Here is a 26,091-nt window from a genome sequence, read left to right on the forward strand (position 1 = left end):
TGTGATTACAAAATTGATGGAACAACTATCCAATAATGTTTTCATGTTTTAACTGAGGCGTATTCGTTTTTCGTTCCTTCGTTTAGAAATTTATACAATTTCGATGTAGACTTTTAGTAATAAAATGGAGAAATTTTCCTGTGACGAGTGAAAAACTTTTGTAAAATATCTAAAAAGTTCACTTTTCCTATACGCCAAACCACTTGTGGTAGAAGAGTACATTAAGTTTGTGTAGATGCACTCAATAACCAGAAGAACTTGATAACAACATCGATAGTGATTCGCAATCGATCTAGGCTTGTCCGTCCTTCTGTTCATCTGTTCAACATGTCACGATTTTAGAGATATTTTGATGAAATTTGATACACGGCGGCATGTTTTGCCCCAAGGACAAACGCCGTTGAAAGTGATATGGATCGGACAACATTTTTGGTCATTTTCTGAGCAAGGCCGTATTTTGAAAAGTCATTATATACATAATCGCAGGCCATTGATGGATCGTGTCCCACCACAGTGTTTTCACTTGTTTTTTTTTTTTTTAACCTTAGCGTAGTGAAAGTTATTGGTTCCTTGAATCAAAGGTGAACGAGATACTGTAACTCAATTATTATATCATAACGGATAGTTATGTGTTATCTAATTCAGTGCGTAAATGCAATTGTCAAAAAGAGAAAATGAGAAAACAAGAAAACCTTCTTGGCGTGAGGTGAGGTTCGGACAAGTGTCCCCGGTGACACTCGCAACACTCAGCAAAAACTTCATCAATAAAGTGGACACACGTTCGACAGCAGCGACAAACGAAATGAATGAAATGAAGAAACCCTTTATGCTTTCATCGAACGAACAAATTGAGATAAGAATGCACACATACGCAATCCAGTTATAGATGAAGTGTCCACGAACTATGCTGTGCTGACTTAGATGAAAGCCTTGTTTACATTTTCATTAATCAGCCGTGCACTCATTTTAAAACAACTACACGCGCAATCGTCCTTACAAAATAATGGATAATCAACCGCAAATGCGAACTAAAATCATGTTTGCCCTAAATTACCGCGAGGCCATAATCAAACAATATACGCGAAAGATAAATGCGTGCCTGTGCATGCATTTATAGATTTACATGAATGCCAAAGGATACTCATTATGTATGCATGTATTGTACATACGAAAACATACATATGTATGCATGTAATTGTGAAATTATATCAAATCTCGATTTGAATCGATTTTTACAAAACTTGCTTTTGTTACGTTTTTTCATTTAATGAGAACAACGCAACTTAATTGAAGATAGTTGGCCCTGATACTGGTACACACTTGGCAAATTTTAATAATTAGTTTTCGCAATTGTTTCTCTTATATGGATAAGTACCTATTGTTATTTGTTATTCTTAACTCTTGCAGCAGACGCTTCTTAACTATTTTGTTTCGAACAGTATTTTCTGTATGCCTGCCTGCCTTATACGTTCGTTGTGTTGTTCAAAATTCTTTAGTATTTCACTTTTTAGTTGCGCTATATTTGTTGTTTTATGCTATGAATGAAAAATGTTATTGTTGCTATTATTGTATTCGGTGTCGATTTTATAGGTCATATACTTGTTGTTCTGGTTGCAGGTTACAGGTTATTCATCTTTCTATGAATTTAAGATTTTGCTTTAAACGTTTACGAATTTCTGCAATAATTTCATTTCGAAGCAGGCCGACGCTTAAGCAATTTATTTAATAAAGTGCGAAACCTCGTATGCCTTTTCAAACTCATTTAAACACTTAAATTGAAAGAAATTTCGACACAAAATGAAGAGCGAGCAACAGTTATTTCAAAAATTATACCAAAACTATTATGTAATGTGTAAAAACGGACACGGAATATTGAAGTAATTAATATTTGCTGCTTTAACTCCGGATCAAAGACTTTATCAACTACACTGGCATGCCGATTGATAACACGATTAGGCACGAATCAAAAATTTTTCTTGCTTTTAATCATACCAGATGTAAATATGATTTAAAGAAATAATTTTTTTAAAAATCATTCGTTCTTTTTTTTTTTATTTGTTTAGCTAAATAGATGCACTGAACTGGCAAAAATATATTCAAGAGATTAATTTTATAAAAAGAGGATTCAAATTTTCCACAAGTGCTTTCCTCTCATTTTTATTTTTACCTATACGATCGATCATCAATCGGAAGATGTGCCCTATACGTGCAATATGGTGACGATCGGAACAAAGTGAACAAAGAGAAAGAGATAGGGAAGTTGTCGCAGCTTGCATTGAGTTGCTAATCGAGACTCTTGCCCACTCGGTCACTCAAGCGGATATGTTTATTTAACAAGATTCATTTCATTGAGATGATCGATGTGAATAGGTATGAAAGTAAGAACGCTTCGAACATAGTCGGTATCTGTGCAAAGAAGTTGAGAATGTGAGATAAAGATTTCGATGTTAATTATGAACGATATATATGCATATAGGTTTATAAATGTTCTTTGTATTTCCTTTGCCACATCGTTACACCTGAGGTATTACGTCTTCGACAGATTTAGTAAGAGCGGCATGTTCTAGCGTAAGCTTTTCAACGAATTTTTTACATTTTTGCCTAATCCCTTCCTCGATTATTACTGTTCTATTTGCCTTCTTTTGATCGGGAAAAAATTTTGAAACAGATTCTTTTTCATAGATTGCTAGCTTGTGGCTTTTGGTTTTGGATGCATTTTTGGATATTGAGAAAAGCATGATACGACTTCTGCGTTTATGTCTTTTATATTTTTTGGAGTTGGATAACAATCGAAAGAGACTATTAAATTACTAAATATATTATTATTAAACATAAATACGCTAAATATTTTAGCGCTAACAGAATAACGTAGGACAGTTTAAGAAAGAGCTGTTAAAAGAAGAAAAAATATTATGGTCGAGTAAGATCAGCCTACAATATCTTGCCTAACATAATCATTATTCATTCATTCTCGTAACGGTAAATCCAAAATAATATCTTCTTTTTATGTAAATACAGGGCTTTGAAGATAGCCGCCATACTGCAGGATATCAAAAATCTGAATTGACATAGTTCAAATTCAAAAAATTTAATTTTTCTCTTAAAAATTTTATTACTCTTCATTTTTTGTTTTTGTCATAAAAAACTACAAGTTATGCCCTTTTGTCATATGGATATTACGCTTATATAGGATGAGATTCACAAAATGAACTTATGTGTTATAAGATTACCCCAAGTTAATTTTTGTGTCAAATTGCCGTAACGGGTTTACTTTCATCATAAAAAATTGAAAATGAGAAGATTTATTTTGTGTACGCTTATATGGAAGGCCCTTAAAAAAATCACGCCGTCCGAACCATGTATTTTCATAAAAATATCGCATGCGAGAAAATTAATACTTGGCGTTTTTGCCGAGAATTCATATCATATAATATTGAGTTTTTCAAAATAAAGTGTCACGAGACAAGTAGTCATAGATACGCTTCGGTGTAATCTACTTTCAATATTTCGGCCAAATATTATATTGAATCTCGTCGAAATATCTAAAAAATTATTGCAGCTATAGTGAACGCTCAGGCAAACATTGCCCACTTTTTTCTGATCGTCTCCGCGTTACGCGAATATGAGATATGCCCTGACACCAAACAGCCACAGATGAACAAGCTTAATTAGATTCGGAAACTGATCGATCGGTTTATCGTCCGGTTCCTTTTGGTTATCATATTCTTGATATAGCCTGTGCCATAAATTGTGTAGAATATAAAAATAAATTTGTTACTATTACTTATGCATTATAATTTTCAGACGTGTTCATATAACCAAAGAAACTCTAACATGCCTGGATGGTGATTACGAAGTGGAGGTAGGGAAAGGTGCCGAACGTAATTCATATTTAAAAGATCATCAAATTGAAACCTATCTTATAATACCGGGTGATATTTACAGACCGGTATGTAATAGTTCTTAAATAACATTGTTATATTTGTTGCCATAAAATGTTCAATAAAAGTTTCATTCAATTTTCTTTCCTTTTTCTTCTATATAATCCTTAATTGTTTAAATTTTTTTTCATTCTTCATTTTTCTCTTTAGCATAAAAAGTCACGGAATCGTTTACAAGTTAATGGCAATATATCGAAGGAATTACGCATGATGGGACATGGCAGTATGCAGAAAAACACTTCCAAGTAAGTAAAGTGAATGAAAAATAAATAAAAAAAGCTTTTCTTGTTCGTTCGAGTTAATACAAAAAAAAAAAAAAAAAAAAAAAAAAACACCAAATAAATAAAAAATAAAAACTCCGTAACCATAATAATAAAATAAAAACATTAAAAAATTATCGAAACTTTTGCCCTCAATTAAGGCAATATATTGTTGCACTGTTTCTCTTCTCTGGGGAACATACGTAATTGAAGCTTGTATCAGTTGTAAGGATAAAGTGATTAATTACTTTCGTTATATTCAAGGCATTTCTACTTGTCAATCGATTTATTGATGTCGCTTTCGAGTAAGTCAATGGAACTAAAGTCCAACAAGTTAAAGGGATAGTTTTCGACGAATTAATTAAACGTTACATAGTGTTACCAATGCAAATTAATATTCTTAACCATTCATTGATGCAGGAATTAGCGAAGATCATAGATGCGTGCCTGTCCTGCTCTTCGATAAAATATTTTAAAATGTTCGCGCTTAGAAAGGTGTGACCTGAACTTTTTAATTCGATGAAGAGGCTTCTTTTAAAAAGCCTATGTCCGGTTTTTTCTGGTTTGTGCTATACTTTCGCGGCCGTGAAAATTCTGTTAACCCAAATCTTATTATGTTTTTGTTTTCTTTTATAAGGAATCAAACCACGAGGTAACTATCAGTGACTTTTTCTGAATAATTCTGAGAATAATTGAAGCATTACTGTCTTTTACGTATCCATACAGGCATACACTGCAAATATATTTTTCGGAAATGCCCTCTACCTCTGCCTAATCAAAAGATTCATATTCAAAGGTGATATCCCATTGCCAGATTAAATTTAAATATTCATAGAAAGTTTTCCTAAATGATTCATAGGAGCTTATCTCCTTCTAGATCGTACCCATATGTTTCGAGAGGACACTATTTTATATTTTCCATAAGGAATCTATGGAAGAGAAGCTGCTTTGCTCCATACAAGACCGGCTTCCACGTCAACTGAACGTTCTTCTTTAGCTCTTGTTGCCATATTCTATAGAAATTTAACGCTCGTTTGCTGATTGAAATTTTACAAATAAGCTTTGAGAAGACCTTCATCGAACTGGACAGTCCACTACCACAAATGTCCCTACATAAGAATGCTCAATTTCAGCTTATCCAAGGACATACCAAAGATTATAATATATTTTCCATGGGGCAGGGCGGGAAGACCTACCTTTGCCTTTCTATGGTCTGATTAAGCACGAGTGTCAAGGTAATCTTGTTACTTCCACGTGTGCTTCTTCCATTAAGTACAACCATAGCACGACGACACTCCGCGAACCGTCATTCCCAAATATCCGGCGGGCATTTAAAGCATCCAATTACAATATTGACATAAGTGCCATCAAAAAATCTCTCTCAAGGCAATTGTCATAGGTTTTCCACTCATTGAACTGAGGGCCATCCTACCCTGTTTTAATGTCCAGCAACTATCACACTTTCTTAGTAGTAGCTTCACTTCACTTCATGGTAGTAGCGACAGTAAAGAAAAGGTTTAACATCTTTTAGCAGATCGACCTTTCCAGAAAATGTCATTAGCTTAAAAAATCATATGCGAACTGTAAATTAATGAATGAAAGTTTCTACGTTCCACTTGCCTTCGCCAGATTTCTCAGAGAGAAGAAGTATCGCGATATTAAAAATACCGAATTTTCGCCTTTAAGGATTTCCAGGTCCGGGGCTACCTACGGTTGAGACAAATGAGTTTATAGAACAAAGCAAGAATACACGTATTTGAAGGAGACACTATTGTTAGTACATTTTTTTCAAAACGTAAAAAAACCAGATAAAAAAGGACGAAAGCAATGAATTTTGTGTTTTTCAAAACCCCTCCTTTTATACTTTGTTTTTCAGATTTGGTTTTAACGATAATACAGAATTGACTAAGGATCCTGAAGACGAAGTCAATGAATATTTAATGAGAGCCATAGACGCTCGAAGTATCGATCATTTAAGAGCTGAGCACTGCAAATCGATTCTATTATCATTCAAAGACAAAAATCTGGAGAAAAAGGTATTAAGAAAAAGTATTGGAAATGTTTATAAATATACTAAAGAAATAAATGTATATTTAAATGTCTGTCTATCTATCTATCTATCTTGACTATAGTATGCCACCGAACCAGATCGCCTGTTAAGTGTTTACTTCTATTGCAGTCTTATTGTGCTTTTGGGCACCAGTGCTATGCGTTTAACGATCTTTCAAATGTAAGTTATATTGCAAATGTAAGTTATATACGCTTCAAGGCGAATTTTCGATATCTGACACGTTAAACTTCTGTTGCTGCTTTTACTAAATATCGGAAAGAAAATGATTTTAATTACGAATCTAGATTCAAATGTAGATTTATCGGAAAACGTTTCTCATTTAAGCCGATTTATTTTAGACGCTGTAACTGAATGGCCACGATAATATAATTCTTTGGTTCTTTGGAACTGAGTGTGTAGTGTGGGTGAGAGAAAGAGATTTTTCTTGCATATTTTTAAGAAAACTCACAAAAGTTTCATAAAACGAGTAAAGTTCCATCGCTGTACATATATATCTACGGCTGATCAAGAGTATATATGTATATATATATACTTAATCGGGATATCGGGATGTAATGTTAGCATTTTCACTTTTAATGCAATCTTTTCACTTTCATTTTTCGTTTCTTCTTCTCGTACTTTTTATTCAGCAACATTTATACTGTCGTTACAACGTGTGTGGTTATCGCTTTATTGTTTATCCTAACATTGTTGGTGGCGTGCCGCGATTTCACTGACGAAGTAAGTAAAATTTATTATGAGGATATCCTGAATTACGACGTCAGACGAACTTTCCATCAGAGAGATTTCCTTTTTAAGTGCAATAAACCAATAAAATAATAATAATAATAATAATAATAATAAGAAAAATTCTTATATGTTATCTTTTTGATATTGTTGTCATATTTTATTGTTGTTGTTGCTGTTGTTGTTGCCGTTGTTACAAATGTTATTTTATTTTTTTTTTGTTTTTTTTTTTTTTTTGCTTTCTGTTCAATTTCAATCTCATTTTCAATTCTATATATTTTTCTTAACAGTTCCCCAGTAGCATCAAACGATTTTCATTAAAAATTCATAGCAATCGTATGCTATCACAATGTTTTGCATTTTTAACAGTTGCATTGATTGCTCTTACAACCGGACTATCGATGGTAAGTACAATAAAAATGCATTCATACATATATACGTGTATGCATATATCTATCAGAAATTCATAGAGTTGAAAATTATCCGACCCGAGAACAATAAATAAACATAACGTTTTTTTTTTTTTCTTTTTTTTGTTTCCTATATCGTCAGTTAGTTGGTTTTAAATCGTTTTGGAATGAAATTTTCGTGTTGGGCAACGACACAACCATTGATGAAATCTCAATGCTTTTTGCAATTTACTAGAATTTACCAACCCTTATACATATGTATGTATATATATGGAGTGTTAAGGAAAAAGTTCAGAGCGTTTTTCAAATACATTTTCCTTTGCTCTTTAAGTAAAGTTACAGATCGATAAGCTTTCGCCATATATAGCTGATGATATCAGCATGTCATCATTTTGTGCGAACAAATGAATGACATTGTTTTTACAGACTATTTTGAATTCAACTCCATGCGTTTGCTCCGGCATTGTTTCAACGAAAAACGGTGGCTTTCCTCTTGATCAATCAGTTTTATCTCAATTGCTCGCATTTACTCAGGCGTTGTTGGTCGTTGACAATAAGTAGTAGATCGAAGTTCTCGGGTGGCCAAGTTGGAGCTGCTCACGACGCATTATTTGCTTCCACTCCCGCAAAATATAAAGCAACGCCTCACATAGTGTCCACCAGGGATTTGCCGTCATTTGTTCAGCTTTATTTTTTCGGGATTACGATCTTTGTTGTACGTTATTCACCGTCCCACTAACAATCTCTGCAAAAATCCCACGATTCCATTTCGGTCTCGTTTCTTTTTTGTGCACCTTGATGCAAAAACTTCGAAGTTGCTTTCTGGCCTTGATTCAATGACTCCAGATTAAAAATAAGGAAAACATTCGCTTGTTGCTGATCTTGACAAAGCATTTCCATCACAAAATCTCACGATTGTTGTTGCAAAGCATAATCGCCGTAGTCGAAATGAAAGAAAGGAATTTTTTTTCAGAATTTTAATTTATCTTTAAAACGTAATTATTTTTGCGATTGAATTAACCAATGTCACATTGTTTGTACCCTCCACAGTTCGCGGTATGAAGTACAATAATCGCATATAACGTCCCTTGTTATATTGATTAATACATTCATTTTCATATTTTCATTTTTTTAATCTATCTGACTATCTATCTGGAGTCCGCTTATGTATTTCTATGTTCAACGAAATATGGTTCGTGTCCGACGTATTTTGATCCAATGACGAAGACTATCATATTATTCTAAATTATTTTCTGAATCGATTTGAACTTATTCTGTATCCATTCCTTTGCTGCACGTGGCAATATTTGAGATATTCTGACGAAATTTAGTATCTTGTATTGGACCCAAGACGAAGCCTATTGAAAATGAATTGGATCCGAGCAGATTAGCGACAAATTCCCACACAAAGCCATATTTTAAAAAAGGTCGTTATGTAAAAAAAAAAAAATCTATATACCAAATTTCTCGGTAAAAATCGTTACTATTTAAATTGGATAGATCAATTTTTTTGATCGCCTCCCACGAATGAATTCTCAGGAAACAATATACTTTATATGGCAGTAGCATTTTATTATGGAAATATATAGGATCTTTACTGGGAAAATAAATTTTTGCTAATTTTCGACCAAGTCACTTCCCCATACAAAGACGTACTTTTCATGGCAGCCTATAATTTTTGGTATTTTGACGCATAAATAAATGTAATTTTTTTAATAATCCGTGAATCGTCACCGTTCACGCGCACTATGCTATGACTTGCTAGTAGAGCTAATAAAAGTAGTTTGTAAAAGCACGTTATTGAGGACAATGCTGCGAACTTTTTTCTTTACCAATTGCGTATAGCTACATATGTCGAAAACCATATATATATATATACATGTAAATATATATATATATACATATGTATATATATTTATATATATATATATATATATATATATATACTTCACTAAATTAAACCACCTATACCTATCAAATTCTTTAAGAAATTTTTCTAATTAAATTTTGTTTTGTTACCATCTTGTTAGACTGACTACAACTGTGATTATAATAAATTATGAATTTGAAAAGTATTTTCGATAAAATAGTTTTTTTTTTTCTGCAAAACAAATCCAAGTTTAAATGCTGTAGGTGCAATAGAACTTTTGAACATGTTTGAAGCGTGGCCACAGTTGGTGATAACGTTATTTGTGATCGCTATTTAAAGGAAAGTACTTCTGCTATTTTTTATATTTTTTATATTTTGAATGATTAAATAGTGGCGATCGGATTATAATGTTCATTTTATAAAATAATGAATACGAAATAATTGGAAATTAGTTGAAAGCATACAATCGCCTTACATGAATGTAAGGATCCATTCTCTGCCCACGTGCGAATACAGTTTTCATTAAATAAAAGTTTAATATTTCTCGCCGAACGAAATGATTATTGGCATGGCCAAGTTCGATATATATAATCAAAAAATAATATTAAAGATTTGATTGTTTGTATAAAGCCATGCGAGTTATATAAATTATCAAATTTGTATTTTGGGCAAGCTTACGAAGACTTACTTATTATCGAAACGTGCACTTGGTCGAAAATATTGATGCTGTTAGTGAAAGTGTCGAGGAAGATCTAAATTTATTCATTACACGACACGTTATGGCATATTTACATTTGAGTTGACATCTCCTTGCTTACAAAATCCAGCTAACATAAGAACTGAAGCCAACTGATCATGCAATGCTAGATAGAAGATACTCAGCAATAATGATTAATGGATGATTTTTTTTTTTTTACCGAATTTTCTTGAGCGATTACGCCCATTTTTCGCTTGGTGGACGTGTCAGCAAGTAAAATTTTCGCATCTCGGGCAGGGGGAAATTCTACAAGTAAATTTCGAATAACAATTGCATACCCAAAAAAAAATATTGTATGGCATGGCCTTTGCACCCATGCTTTTTTGAAAATGACGAGGGCGTGAGACGCACCGCCAATGCCGTCAAATTGAAGATATCGATGTTGAAGATATTTGCTTTCAATAGAACGCTGCAAGCAGCTGCAAGAAACGCCCCGTTTCGCGATTGTTACGTGACAAATTTCCCAGACCGGTAATTCCACGTCTTTTTGATGCGACCACCAACATTCCTCAAACTCTTTAAACGAACATCCATCAAGATCTGATCGAGTTATTGCTCGCTATGTGCGGAAAAGTTATAGAAGATTGTCTTGAAACGAGACGCAGTCCTGTAAGGTGTACCGGTGTACGTGGAACACATATTAATGATCTTGTACTTCACAAATAATGGCAAAGTCTGCAAAATGTAGTGAAAACAAAAATAAACGAATAAATAAGTAATTGATTGAAATCCCAATAAGAAGCATGTTTTATTTACATGTACTTTCGGAATCACAATATGGATGACTCTCAAAAAAAAATTTTATTTAAGCGAATTCAAAGGTGAAACATAGATTTTGCACCCAGTTTGAGACATTTAGAGAAAATCAAATTTCTTGCTCGTTAAACTCTTTAAGGTATCCAGCTTTTACGTGTAATTACATAAAAGCAACTAAGACCAAATTTATTTTCCACCTTTCATTTCAATTTCCTTCCACGAAATCCCACTTTAAAAGAAAATTTTTCATATGATTGATTTCTTCTCTTTTAGTCATTAACAATGCGAATCCTTTCATTTCATGTTCATATTAAAGGGATTATTAAGAAAAAGATAAACCACCAGTTAGTGGCGGTCGTCATATTTCACACAGGCATGCAGCACTTACGTAGTTTGTCGCATTCTATTATAATACTTTCGAAACTTTTTCATTTGGCACCGATGTCAAATAAAGACAAATTTATATGTATTATATATATTGCACTATAATCGGAACGAAAGGTGCATGTAAAATTGAATATACGTGGAAATGCTCGAAATATCGATTGGCACTTGACATGTTGGCAGGGAGGCAAACTAAATTAAAGCTTATTACAAGTACGAAGAATGAATTCAATGAATTTTGCTAAACTGTTTTTAAAAATAGTAAATAACTCGCGATAATAGGAAGACCGGTCAGATAGGATAGGAGGATAGCATTTCATAATTAAATAAACGTGAAATCTCAACCACTTGTCGCATATATGAATATAACATCGATTTTCGCATGTTATAAATAGCGTGAGATATAATAATTGCTTCTCCTTTTTTGCGAAAGTCAGTATAAAAGGAAGGAAATAGGTTTTTATAATCGTTACTATCCATTCATACAATTGCGTTTCTATATTTTTTACTACAGCTTGTGAGTTGTTTTTCAAATTCGTTTTAATTGCCTTCACCACTTATCCACCCGTAGAAGGAGTATGTAGCGTTTCACGTTTGTCATTGCATTCTATTATGTGATATTAGATAATTATGAGGAAGAGATATATGATTAAAACATAAAAGCTATTAAATTGACTCGCGAGTCGCGACGCGTGACTTTCGTTAAAGTTGAAAGCTATTCTAGTAACAAATGAATAAATAATTAATATTTTTACAATTTAAGGATATTAGTTGAGCTTCTTAGATCAAACTTTTTTTTTTTTTTTTGAAAAAGTATTACTCTACGTTTATCAAGATTTTGTATTATTAATAACTTCGTAAGTTTGCTGCATTCAAAGGTAGTATTGTATCCTTTTATTTATACATGGAAGCATAATGAGAAAGGAAAATTTTTCAACGCATTTTCGTGGAATGGAATATTATTAATACATTAATTATCTCGCTAGCAATAACATCAACGAGATACGCATCATAAGTCTGAAATTACACTTAGTTGCACTCATATACGACGGGGGTAAAGCGATATTAAGCTGTATACGAAATTCGACCATGAAACCAATTTCACGCCTGAACTGGATCTGAACTGTACCGTAGCGGTAACAGTATGAAATTTCTTGAAGGAAATGATAAATCATAATCAAATATTAATATGAAATTTTGCGAAGTTATATATGTTATATATATATATATATATATATAAAACTTTTTTTTCCTTTTTTAAACGATGCAATAATCTGAGTAAAATGATTGACAGTTCATGGAAGAAAACTATTGGTTACTTGGGAACTTAATCACAAGATAACGTTTCTAAATCGTTTAACAGATAATTTTTATTATCTATGTCATGTCAAAAAATTCTAAAACATGATCTTATTCACGTTTCAATCAGCCAGTCCAACGCATAAGTAAATGTAATATCATAGAACACTTGTCATCTATATGTAAAATATTATATTAATATTTTTAAAAAATCCGCATAATTTGAAATCTTTTTATCATGAACAGAGATGCGCCCTTACACACACATGCATCTATGTCTGAAGTTTTATTTGAATATATATGTATATTCTTTAAAATCATACATGGCAACGTTTCCGTTAGTGTGCGATTTACTTTTGTATGCTTTTTAAGTAACGGGTGTCAAAGTTTCGGTCAAAGTTGAATATAGTTTCCTTACTTGTTTACTCTATTGCTTATGCACATAACTTTATTTGAAATTTACATATCAAACAAAATTAAAAGCGAGAGAAAATGCAATTTGAAAAGTTTCCATTTCTAAAGAAGAGAAAGTTCTTAACACGATTACTTTGAAAAGGATTATTTTCAGAAATGTTTAAGATATTAAAAGAATTCCTTTAACAAAAGATACATGGGAGCGTATATATGCTCTCATGTATATGATAAAGACTCTATTATTTGTATTGTTGTCGCGTAAAGTTCACAATGACACAAATTCATAACATTGCAATTCTTTTATTATAACAGAAAAGGAAATAAATATTTTCAAAGAAAATTTGTGAGAAAAGGTGAGAATAGAAATGATAAGATTGCGAACTGATTTTTAAATTGAATATGACGAGAATGAACAAAATGTCCAATTAAATATGATATTTGATATTTATTGTGCAAATATCGTTTATTTGAAAATTTTAATCGTTTACTTCTACGATCTATAAGATGCGCGTTAATTTTAATTTGTATGAATAGAATTATTTACGTTGAATTTCACATCTCTAACAAAGAGAAGTGAGATGTATTGTAAGCAAAAAGCGTATCAAATTTGATATGAGGATTCAATCGTTAACTTCAAGTGAATATATTTGTTTGCAAAAATCTTTTCGTCGTAGATTCGGTGTGTGACGTGAATAGTTGCGAACGTGCGTCTTCTCTCGTCTCGTTTGTTATCATTATTTTGTGTTCTTTTTGTTTTCATCTCTTTCTTTACAGATACAAGAGATTTTTTTAAATAACGCCAACCAACTAATTGCAAGTTCTGCTAAGGTATACACAATAGTTGAACAAGAGGAAAACGATAGCATGAACATAACTACTCTGCCCGAGGTAAATTATATCGGAGAACAACTGCAGCAGTCGGCAGTGAAAAAGATTTTAACATTCTTCGACGAACCGCTTATGGAATCAAGCGCAAAACTAACATTGTCATCATCATCATCATCATCATCATCATCATCATCGTCGTCATCATCGTTATCATCCAATTTACTATTAAACACACCCACCGACGACGATGAACCGAACAAAAGCTATTTCTGTGATTATTATTTAGCTTTAAATGTAAGAGCGAATAAATCTTTCGATAAACCATTAAATAATAAATAGTTTTATATTTAATTGAAATTTTTTTTATATTTTTCTTTAGTTTTAATTAATTTTTTAATTTTTTCTTTTTTGTTTCCGCTTTTTGTTCTAAATGGATTTCACTAGGTCTCATTTCACTTTCTTTGTATTTGTTCAAATGTTATATTTTCTGTTGAAGTTTTATTTTTTTTTTTTTTTGCTTTTCAATATGACCAATCATTCAGGGGATTAGCCTCTATATGCAACACGGTGACGATCAGAAAGAAGTGAGGAACAAGACAGGGGGTAGAGTGACCCTAGTACGGTCAACCGCGTTGAGATTTGAACTCACCTGACTTAGTAGTCTATACGGTCATGCTACAGCCGCTTTTCAATGAATATAATAACTCAGACGCAGGCGCAGTCGCCCAGATGTGCGAAGATAACATGAGTAGTCTTAACTAAATCAAATTCTTAATGGGAAATTGTCACAGAAACTCTCACTCTCCTTTTCCACTGCCTCTTCTTCGGAACGTTTCTTTTCTCTTCCCTTCTGTTTTCTAATTCCTTTCATTTTCTTTTATTTTCTTCTTTTATTTTCTATTGCATTATCTTCCTTTCTTTTCTTTTCTTTTCTTTACTTTGCTTTGCTTTTCTTTTCTTCTTTTCCTTGCGGTTGATTCTCTTTTTCTTCTTTCTTTTCTTTCCTTTTCTATTCTTTTCTTTTTTTTTCTTTTCCTTTCTTTTCTTTTCTTGTCTTTTCTTTTCTATTCTTTTCATTTTTTTCTTTTCTTTTCTTTTCTTTTCTTTGCTTTTCGTCTGTTCTTTTTTATCATCTTCTTGTCTTTCCTTTCTTTTTTCTCTTCACCTTTACTAAACTATCTTCTTTCTTCTTCCCTTATTTTTGCTTCTCCATTTTTCAACGCTCTTCTCTTACGTAGCAGCCAATAGTTAAAACAAATAATATATTGGAGCGATAGACCGTGGCGTCTGCAAGTTGAAGAATTTTGCCTTTTTAAAGGATTTATGATGATGAAGAGTTATTGCCAGAGCTACTCCATTATAGTTCGATATTATGATTTTGATAATTTTGATGAGAGTTTCATGTTTATGTTGCAATACTCTTACGCTTACAGATTACTATGTGAGCTCCCATTATTCCTTTGTTTTTCTGGGGTTCTTATAAACAAAACTTATCCACGTTTAGATTATTATCGTTTAAAAAATCGATATTGAACTAAAGGTTTTCATTATAAACGAAGAAAAATTAGTTGCCATTACTTTGCTAAGTAACGTTAAAATTTACAGTGATAAACTAACATCCTCTCAGCTATTTTATTAAACTCAATGAATGTGTGTGTACTAAAGTAGATTTTTAATTGAGTTTGAATTTTGCGCTAAGGCGTGTAGGAAGTATTCTATGTACATCATAAAAGATTTTCCATAAAAATTTTCCTTACTAGAAATTTCTGCTCTCGGCAAGAGATTGAATAATGTTTCACTTTCAGTCGAGACTTGGAATACTACTCTTATAGGTTAGTTTTTTAACTCTAAAGAAAATGGTTTTTATTATTTTAAGTTTCGAAGATTTCGAAAATTTTATTTTATTCATTAATTTTTTTTTTTTTTTTTTGCTCGGCACTGTTTACTTTTTCCCAAGTACAAACTTTTTATATAGATTTTTCTTTTACCCATATTTTAAACGGTTTTTTTAACTTCTTTCAAACAGACATTCTTGCTGTTAACCCTATTGTCGATGATGACCTGTGCAACTTATCAAGTTTTGCGTATATTATTAAAGTTAATTTTACTTGTGTTGGCCGCAGCATTCTATATAAGTTCCTCAATGTATTTACTTGCGCGCAAAGAAATTCGATTAACGTTGCTGTAAGTATCTCCTTATTATTAACAATCAATCGTTCATATGCAAATTATAATAATTGTAAAGATAATATGAGAGCATAATTAAGTAACGGAGGAAGAAGAACCGGATCAGAAATTGAGAAATTTAATAAAAAGGAAAACAATCATGATAAGGAAAGTTAATTATTTATACGAAAATCGAGATGCCAAGAGCTTATATCATGATAATGAAAGAGGAAAAAATTTAAAAAAAAAAAATAACTTTTTATGTAAAAGTCATGAAGAAAATTTAAGTTATTAACGAGCTAAAGAAGAGAGCATAAGATAGTAATCGTTAAGATATATCGAATGAGCCGTGAATAGCGAGCTAGTTTGAACGAGTGAATGACCGGACTTTATAATGAGAAAATCTTTTGAGAAAGAAGGTTTAGGAAGGAAGAAGGAAGTCATGTGACATGAAAGCTATCTTCTAAACTTTACTAAAGATTCTTCACCAGTTTGGTCGCATTAATCAGCACAGCTGTGATAAGATTTCCCATCGTAATGAGATATATTGGAAGTTTAGCATTTTTCAGTGAAATTTTTTCGTTCTTCAAGCTATTTGGAGCGCAAGCTATCTAAGCTTGATCACTTGAATGCCAAGATAGTATATTTTATATGTCTTTCGATTATAGATATTCGCACTTTTAATCGGTTACTCGCAGCGAAAAAAAGCAATCTACAATGGATAAACGGAGACGGAGGGACGTACTCTGCAAAATTTTGTACGTTTATCTATCGGAATCTAACCTTAAGTTTGAGTTCAAGCTGCAGGTGTAGGGTGCATGTTCATTAACTCATTATTAACCTTTGCCCCGTCCATTACTATTTAAAGGGTTGTTTTCAAGTCAAATTTCTTCAATCAAGCAATTTTCCCTGCAATTATACATTTTCTGTAATATAGGTATGAGTACACGTACAGTCTACAGCATAGAGCGCAAAGAAAATAAGCAAAGGAAAATAAGTGTAATTTTAATATGATTTAATGTTGTGCATAAAAAATCTAAATAAATAATAATTTCATTTTGTTTTTTTTTTTTTCTTTTTTTCTTTCAATTCTTTTCAATTAATTCGTTTAATTGTTGAACATGAATGGCACTCTTAACGAACATGAACACGAACTACTTAACCAATGCAATACTTTGGCGAATGAATGGCGATGGCGTACTAAATAATTGGTCGATGCAAATAACCATAACTAACTAATCATTTCAAATAAAACGATTTGGTTACGTTTTACTTTCACATTCCGCCGACCTTTACCGAACTCAGCAACGAAGAGGCACTGCTGCGTTACATAATTGACTCAATATTTCTTTTTGCATTTATGTTGACATTGATTTTTCATAGCCACCAGACTGAGGCCACCTATCGCTTAGACTTTATATGGAAGTTACAAGCAACTGGTAAGTCAATGTCAGCGGGCGAAGTCACTAAAAGATTGTAAAAAAAAAAAGAAAAAAAACTCAAATCGAAGCCAACAAAATATTATTTATGAGTTAAGCCGAAACATGCGCTATCCTTTAGCTTGGCCTTGCACAAAAACCATAGTAAGATCCGACAAATCAATTCAAAAATTTATAATCCACTTGAACTTGTCATATTCACGTTCATTTTTTTTCTTGAGCATTCATTCATTCACTCATTCATTCACCCATTCACATCATTAATTATAAAAATGTAAAGTTCATTAAGAAAAATTCCAAAATTTTTCTACTTAACAGTAAGACATTCCGAATCGTTGGGTAATTCGTGCGAATGCAAAAATGCAAACATTTTTTCAATGTAACCTTAAAATGTTCGGGCTCCTCAGTATTTCGAATTGTGATCAATATTAAAAGTACAGCATAGCTAGCTGTAGCATCGATAAACAATATGTTAAGCGAACATTATTTCATTTAAAATGAAAATATTATGTTTAAAGTTTCTGTATATGACTGAAGTGATATGACATGAAATCCGAAATACTATTCGTTAGAATGTATGGAAGGAGCTTTGACAAGACTTTGTTATAACAAAAACATTTCATATGATTTTTTCCCTGTTTAATAACATTTATATAAAAAATTTTTTTTTTTAATATATTTGGCTTACGTAAGTGCTTTTGAAGTTTGACAAGTAAAAGTAAACTTTAGTTATATGACAGCTCTTTAAAAGGTTTTACCTAACAGTAATCGTTTTATATCCATTGCAGCAATTATTTGGTAGCGTGTGTATCAAGTTTATGCAGGCGTATGTAACATTTAAAAAAGGACTTGAGATAGGCCCATCTTTTTTTATACCAAAGCTAAGCTAAGTATGTATGTCAATCTGTCCCCCCAGTCATCTGATGTTTATTATACACGACTGAATACCATTCGTATCGGACCACTTTTCCAACCCATATCTATACAACGTCTTATATTAGTAAGCCGTCATGTAGTGTGATTTTTGGAATCGCTTAGTAATATTCTTTCGCTATTCTAAATTGGTGTGAAAACTTTGGATCGAAAGGGGCAATTTTTTGCCACGCCTTTTGCCACGCAACAAGAAACTAAATTTTTATATATAGTAAAAAGAAGTAACTTTCAATACTACTTGATGAAGATTCGTTCATAGAAACAATTTATCATAAAAACTAACCTTACAGAATTGGGGCCGCGTAGGTCTATTTTTTTGGTGCCATCTCGCATAAGGATTCTAATGAGAAATAAGCCATAACAGTAAAACCCTTTAAGTGCAGAAGAGCAATAAAAATTAATTGTTCAACGTACGTGCCAGAGCTCCCGGTCCATTTTTGGGAACAATGCCAGTAAAACTTGTCTTATTCTAATCCTCTGTGAGCGAACAATCGGAAGGATTGATGATCGGAAGGATTTCAGTCTGCTGAGTAACCCATATGGACTAACAGTTTCAATGTGTGTGTATCGTGCACCCATTTTGCCGCATGAACGCATGGATGGGTGAATAGATGCCGTGTTTTAAGAAACAACCCTTTGTGAAGTTGGGGTTTTTTTGATATTTTTGGTAATTTTTTGAACAGCGAGCGATTCAATTCGATCGACTTTTGTTGGTAGCATTTCGTAATCACAGTTTAACAGTTCATAATAAACGCCTAAATTTCGTCTCCAATAAACACAGTGTGTTATTTATTTATTTATTTATTTATTCCACTTATACACGAAACTCAACTAAAACAAATTGGCAGTCGAGTTCAATTGACTCTTAAAGTAAATTTTATGTTAATTAATATTAAAGCTTAGTATAAGTGCAATAAAACAAATAAGAAGGAAAAAACTGAAAAAAAGCATGTACATAACTAGCGCAGAGCCACACCCACAACCGGTACAGGACCAAATTGCAAGTGAACACCTAAGTTATCGCAAACATGCATACGCTTGGCTACCGATAATAGTTAACAATAATTCATTTTCGACTCATAATGACTTTTAAATTTTAAAAGTTAGTTCAAGTACGACATAGGCAAATCGGGCGTATTAAGCAATGTTGCTTTAATGGACTTTAAAGTGTCCGTTAATGAGAATAAGCGTTAGACGTCATCAAGGTTCTTGCAAACAACTCTGAGCGGGTTAAACAGTTCGTAATTATATTTGGATTGACTAAGCTTTATCAAGATAAAGTGCCTAGAGAAGCGGTTAGGGACATTAAAGCCTATCTCACGAAGTAATGCGGGCGAGTCAATTGTACCATTTATTAATTTGATTACGAAGGAATTTTCATAGGGTGGAAGAGGGGCAATTTGGCCCCAACCCAAATTTCTAAGGGCAAACATCAAGAATTGCTTTTGAACAGATTCAATTGAATCTACATAGCACCTATATGAAGGAGACCACACAACAGAGGCATCCTCAAGTATAGGTCTAAGCAAACACATGTAAAGCCTTTTCGTAATATAAGGATCATCAAGCTCTTTGGACCACTTCTTTATAAAACCAAGCGCGGCCCTAGCTTTGCTTAACGAGATCTCAATATACAAATTGAAACGTAACCTATAACCAAATAGAACGCCTAAATCTGTGAACGAGTCGACGTCCCCCAACGTGTGCGAATCAATGAAATACTGAGTAATGAACGACCTCCTTCTTGAGAAAGAAAGATATAATACCCATTTTAGTTTTATTTATTTTTCTTATTTATTTATTTACCTACACACGGCTGACTCAACTAAAATAAGTCAACAGCCAAATTCAATTGACTGAAGTAAATCTAATTATTATTAAAATCTAGTATAAAGTATATGACGAAAAGTAAAGAAAAAAAGCAATTAATCTATAAATAAATAAGAGTGAAGTAAAAAAAAACAAAACAAGCTTGTACACAGCTAGCAGAGTCGGACACCCACACAACCAATGTAGATCTAACTTGCAAGTGAAACCCCAAGTCTTTGGAAAATTGCGAAAGCTTGGCAACCGATAGCAGTAGACAACGCAAGTCAATTTTTGAATCATAGTCACATGGTTCGCGCATGTTAGGCATAGTTGTTTTGATAGACTTTGAAGAGCCCGATGTTGAGATTAAATGATAGGCATCGGTTATGTTTCTGCAAATCACTCTGAACGGATTGAACAGCTCATAATTATATTTACATTGATTCATCTCAGATAAACTTCCTAGAAAAACAGTTAGAGACATTAAAGTTTATCCCGCCAATATGAGCGAATCGAGAATATCATGTATTACTTTAATTAAGAAGTAATGAAGAATAAATCCAAGTTTTTCAAGTAATTCTAAGGGATCAGGAAGCAATCTATTTTCATAAGGAGGCAGATATGCAAGGGTTTCTTAATCCAAATTTCTAAGGGCTTTTGAACGGATTCAATTGAACCTACATAACACCTATAAGAGACTATATAATAGAGACTTACTCAAGTATTGTTCTAATTAAGCACATGTATACCCTAATGTAAGTATCCTTAAGCCTTTGGTCTAGAATTTAATGAAACATAGCGCGGACCTAGCTTGACTTAAAGAGAGTTCAATGTGCAATTTGAACCGTAATCTTTAATCGATTAGAATCTAAATCGATGAACGAATCTACTTTTTCTAACTTGTGTGAGTCAATGAAATAATTAGCATTGAATGACTTCCTTGAGAAAGAAAGCTTCACTTTTTTTAGATTTTATTTCACAAAATTTAACGAGCACAATTTAACCAAATTATTTAAGTCAACTTGAAGGTGAAACAATTGCGATTTCAAGGAAAAGGAAGAAAACAGTTTCACATCATCAGCGTACATTAAGATCCGCCTGGATTTAATGCGCCTGGATTAAATGGGACCTAAGTGGCTACCTTGAGGTACGCCAGACGTCACAGGGAATTCATTCGAGGTAATGAGGTTAAACCAAACCCTGAATGATCTACCATGCAGATAATAGCTTAATCATTCCACTAAAAAGATAGGTAAGCCAGAGACTTGAAGCTTAAAGATAAGTAGTCTATGGTTAACCAAATGAAACGCTTTGCCACTAGAAAAAGCCTTGAAAACATGAGAAGTAAACTCTAACAGATTGGTGACCGTAGATCTTCCCTTTCGAAAACCATGTTGGAGAGAAGAGGTATGCGATTTCATGGAAAAGCCTATATGCTGCGCCGCAATTTGCTCGAATAGTTTAGACAAGAGATTCAACTTGGCAATGCCTCTGCAGTTCTCTGCAAGTTGTCTACTACCACTTTTGTGAATAGGAATAAGGATACAAGTCTTCCAACACAAAGCGAAAACACCCAAAATTCAAGGACTTGTTAAAAATCTTTGAGATAACACCACATAGCTCGCCAGCACGAGATATAAGTACACATGAGGGGATTCCATCAGGTCCAGGCGAACAATTATATATTAGAGAGCTCAATCCTTCAAAAACATCATTTTCAGATATAACAAAGTAGGAATTGAAATCAAATTAGAAATCGGATATGGATAGTTTGCTGATAAATCAAAAGTAGCAGTTGAAAAGTTCTGTCGGAAGTATTCCGCAAAGAGATTTGAGATTTCAAAATCTTCTGCCAAACTGATTCGCTTTGGCAATCGATGTATATGCTACGCCTTGGTTTAACCATGAATTTTTGCCTGTGACCTATACCTGGTTGTACTAATGCATGGGGGTCATCTTATTAAAACTCATGCACTATATTACAACGTTTGGAAAAGGCCAAGACTTACGACAGGCAAAAAGGGTATAGGGGATCAATTTAGGCTTAATATGCTGCTTATATATTAAAAATGCAGATCTTTCCGATTTAATAATGTAAACATTATAGCGCCTCTTGCTTTTTTCATACAGATTCGACAGCACTCTAGGAAAATACGACAGAATTTAATTTCCTTTTTGCGAGTGAAGAAGTGAAGATCTTGCGGCAAATCTTGAATTTGAATCGGTTCATGCAGGCATCTGCATCTGCATCTATCGGCCTTATTAAAGCCTTTATCGCACTTGGGGTTTGAAACCACGACATTTGAAACCACGAGATCCTTTGTCTACTCGGCTACTCAGATTCCTTTTTTTTTTTGTTTTTTTTTATTCTATTTTCTTTTATATTTTAGCAAAAGCGATAAAGCTTGCAATTGTTTGCAATTATGTAAAATAATTCTGCTCTGATTCGAAAGATTGTTTAGGATGTCCCAAAATTTACGCCCGATTGGGATTAAATAGAAAACAGTTTTTTTTTTTTGCTTAATTGCAAGTTGTTTATTTAATCATAATACATACAAAATAAAGTTATGTGTGGCAAACGGTCTCTACCGCTTTCCTGACATACATGCACGTCAAGACTCTTTTACGTAAATGTGGATGAATTTCGTTGACGCAGTGTCGTTTCCCCTCCCTTAATAGTCGGGTTGATTTCAAATAACCCTATAGAAAGAAAGAAATCCAGTGGTACTAAATCACATCATTTAGGGGGCCAACTCTGGCCACCGAAACGGGAGACCAGTGCCCGACCGACTCGAATGTCTCGTTCACTCACTACTTGAATTGTTTTACGGGATGCACGGCAGGCGGCGCCGTATGGTTAAAACCCGATATGCTTCACGTCAATCTCAGGTAATTTAGGCGGAAATAACCGGATTATCGTGCATTGTCGAGCAGCAATCGCCGTCGCTTGGTCAGTCTCATTTTCAAAGAACTACGATGCAATGATAGTTTCAGCCTAAAATCCACACCAAACAGTGACATATTGGGGATGCATTCGTTTTTCGACAATCACAAGCCGTCAAGGTGACCATACTTTTTGCATGAAATGTCATTATTTTTTAAACAATTTTCAGCAATGAAAAAGCGTTGCTCTGCCCTATAATGCTCTCGCGTTTTACTAGCCCTAAACTGTCATCTGTTAACATTTTTTTTTATAACACTCTCCCGCATAACTGGCGGCCGATTCATTCATCGTGCGTGCATTTTGGGACTCCCTATATTTTGTGGAATCCATGTCAAGAGGCAGATACACGATTTCGTAATTCGACGCGATCAAGATATTTTAAAATGAGCAAAAAAAGAACGATACTCGTTTTTAACAAAACAAAATTAAATGATGTTAATTAACGAACAATCATACGATCGTATGGTTAAATGAATTAAAAGGTTTAATGGAATTGCAATAAGGAAGTCGGAGCAAGCACACTCTCAATTCGGCTTAAATTCGACAATTATCACATTGTATGTGGGGAAGGTAGCAGACTCGAACGCAGCCATGTTTCGTCCTATGCTTGGGTGTTTATGTTAACAGAATAAATTCTTTTTTTTTTTTTGCTTTTGTTTTTGTTTTTTTTCTTGCGGCGATTCAGAGGAGAAAGAAGATATGGAACACTTGCAGGCTTATAATCGCAAACTATTAGAGAACATCTTGCCAGTGCATGTAGCTGAACATTTTCTTAGTCGCGACAAAAATATTGATGTAAGTATACAAGCCAACGTAACCAAATTTATTATAAAATTTGATAAATTTCTTATTAAGGATTGTGTCTCTGTTCTAAAAACTCTTCATTCTTGCCCTCATAGAACTAATACGATTCTCTAAAGGGAAATTGAAAAAGTATTCAAAATTAATTGAATTCTTTTAACTTACATTTGCACTAGATGCACTACTAAGTTTCCGGATTTCATATGTGGGCGGGCAACTTTATGTAATATAGGGCCAAGATGTAATACAGAAGTGAAATTAGAGCACAGTGAAGTTATTGAGTTCTAGCTTGTCGGCATCGTCGCCGGGGTGGTTTTCAAAATAATCCGATTTTCCTTCCTTTACTACTAACATTACAGGCACAATTTATAGAGTGTGCATCGATTAAAATGGACGGACAATATACTTTAATTAATTTGGAATAATTAAGAGAAAAGAAAATAAATAAATAAATATGGAAACCGTGAGAAAAGCAACTTATTCTTTTTATACTTGTTCCATTCTACGGTTAACCTTATGGATGGTGTCGAGGTCTTGAGGGAATATGTTTTACTAAATTAAATCATTTTTTCAATCAATTTTTTTTTTTTTTTTATCTTTATACGGTATTCATATTCAGCATTTGAATTTATTAATATTAGGTAGGTTGGAAATTTCTTGCGGTTTTTTCCCGACATCAGGATAAAATTGGTCTTTTCAGGTAGTTAGACAGATAATTACGATTAGCAGGCTTATATATATTCTGAAAGCGATTGACTTTTATGTTGTAGTAATGGGATGTAAGTAAGACGTGAAAGATCCATGTGAGCGCATAAGCAGTGACGGCTTTATCGCGTTACCGTTGACAGGCGAAATACCATCGATGATAAGCAACCAACTGAAGTTGATAATTGAAGCTGGTGGCCATATAACAATGTGTGAGATTGTAGAAAACTTGATTCATGGAAAGCAGCAAATTTGTTTCTTATATAAGGAAAAGTGAAAAAAGCAAGAAATTTCCAGACAAACTAATACACAATTGAATGTAGTTCATTTAAGGAAGCAAAAAAATAAATAAAAAACGTTAAAATTTAAGCTGATTACAAATTTTCCCAATAATATATAATTAATGAATGTAATCGAAACGTGGGCGAAGTAAAAAAGAAGAAAAAAACATGCCAGGCTTACTTACCGAAATGCGTGTTCGTGCACCTGTGCCTGTAATGTGCACGAAAGATAAACATTAACAATAGTTATTGAATACTAAATTTGCCCATGAAACTATCTGTTTCCAGTTTGAATTTGAGCAAATTCGAATAAAATTCCATACCTCTCCCTGTCTCTCTTCTCGTCATATGTGAAATAGAAGTTTTTTTGCTAAGTGCACCACAGTTCGTATCATTAGGCATGAGAATGTCATTTCCACGAATGTTACAGCCTTTGTGTTGTTTGTCGCACACTTTAGACCGAATTTGTGTCATTGTTGATGTAATTTACGTATAAGCAACGGCAATCATTGAATCATGAAATTTTCAAAATTCAATTTCAATCTCGCACTAGTTGTTCTTATGGTCAATTCGAAACTTTTGTGTCGCTTTCGGTAAATTTTGCTCTTTTTTCTTACCCATAGGAGAATTTCACAAGAACAACAAAAACAAACGGATATAATGTTGCAACTAAATGGTCCTAATTGCATATCCAAATTTTCAATCCAAAAAAAAAAAAAACAATTTTTTTTTTTCTTCTCACATTCGGAAACAAAAGAAAAACATACAATAATTAGGAAAAAAGACGATTTTCTTTTCTTATCCAAAATTTTTACGTTTATTTGATGAAAAAGGAAAATGAAATATGTGCGTTACTAAGTGATCTACGGGTGTCATCATTATTTTTAAATTATTGAGGAATGCCACATGACCTACCAAGTTATTCCTAAGCATTTATTCATATGCTATGGGAAAACTGAAAGGGAAAGGAAATGAATCCTGCACGCTTTTACTGAGGAAGGGGTTTGCGCGCGCGAGAGAGAGAGAGAGAGAGAAAGAAAGAAAGAGAGAGAGAGAGAGAGAGAGAGAGAGAGAGAGAGGGAAAGATACGAGAAAATAAGACAGGGAAAGAAGAGTGACAGAGAGCCTGAGTGAGAGAGAGGGAAAGAGAGAGAGGTGGGAGGGGTGATGGAAAATTGAAAAACAATTTCCGAAATTCTTAGATTTGTGCCATGAACAAAAGTTTTTAATGCGTCGAATTATCACTGGCGATGGGAAATGGATCTCTTACGAGCATTCAAAATGTAATAAGTCATGG

At 33.3% G+C, this 26,091-nt stretch overlaps 1 protein-coding gene across 2 annotated transcripts in view; it reads left to right on the forward strand.

Moving 5' to 3' along the window:
• LOC119632699 overlaps positions 1–26,091 on the forward strand; it is a 78,258-nt gene that overhangs the window by 44,944 nt on the left and 7,223 nt on the right. The window contains exons 15-24 of one of the 2 annotated variants that reach the window (XM_038025741.1): positions 3,805–3,949; positions 4,092–4,186; positions 6,078–6,237; positions 6,334–6,431; positions 6,902–6,992; positions 7,289–7,402; positions 13,663–13,776; positions 15,743–15,900; positions 17,188–17,321; positions 23,693–23,802. In XM_038025741.1, the coding sequence (XP_037881669.1) occupies positions 3,805–3,949; positions 4,092–4,186; positions 6,078–6,237; positions 6,334–6,431; positions 6,902–6,992; positions 7,289–7,402; positions 13,663–13,776; positions 15,743–15,900; positions 17,188–17,321; positions 23,693–23,802 (1,219 nt within the window). The remainder of the gene's footprint in view (positions 1–3,804; positions 3,950–4,091; positions 4,187–6,077; positions 6,238–6,333; positions 6,432–6,901; positions 6,993–7,288; positions 7,403–13,662; positions 13,777–15,742; positions 15,901–17,187; positions 17,322–23,692; positions 23,803–26,091) is intronic. The other variant, XM_038025742.1, reaches the window with a different exon arrangement.

Source organism: Glossina fuscipes, unplaced genomic scaffold, assembly GCF_014805625.2.
Source record: "Glossina fuscipes isolate IAEA_lab_2018 unplaced genomic scaffold, Yale_Gfus_2 1, whole genome shotgun sequence".
NCBI classification, from domain to species: domain Eukaryota; kingdom Metazoa; phylum Arthropoda; class Insecta; order Diptera; family Glossinidae; genus Glossina; species Glossina fuscipes.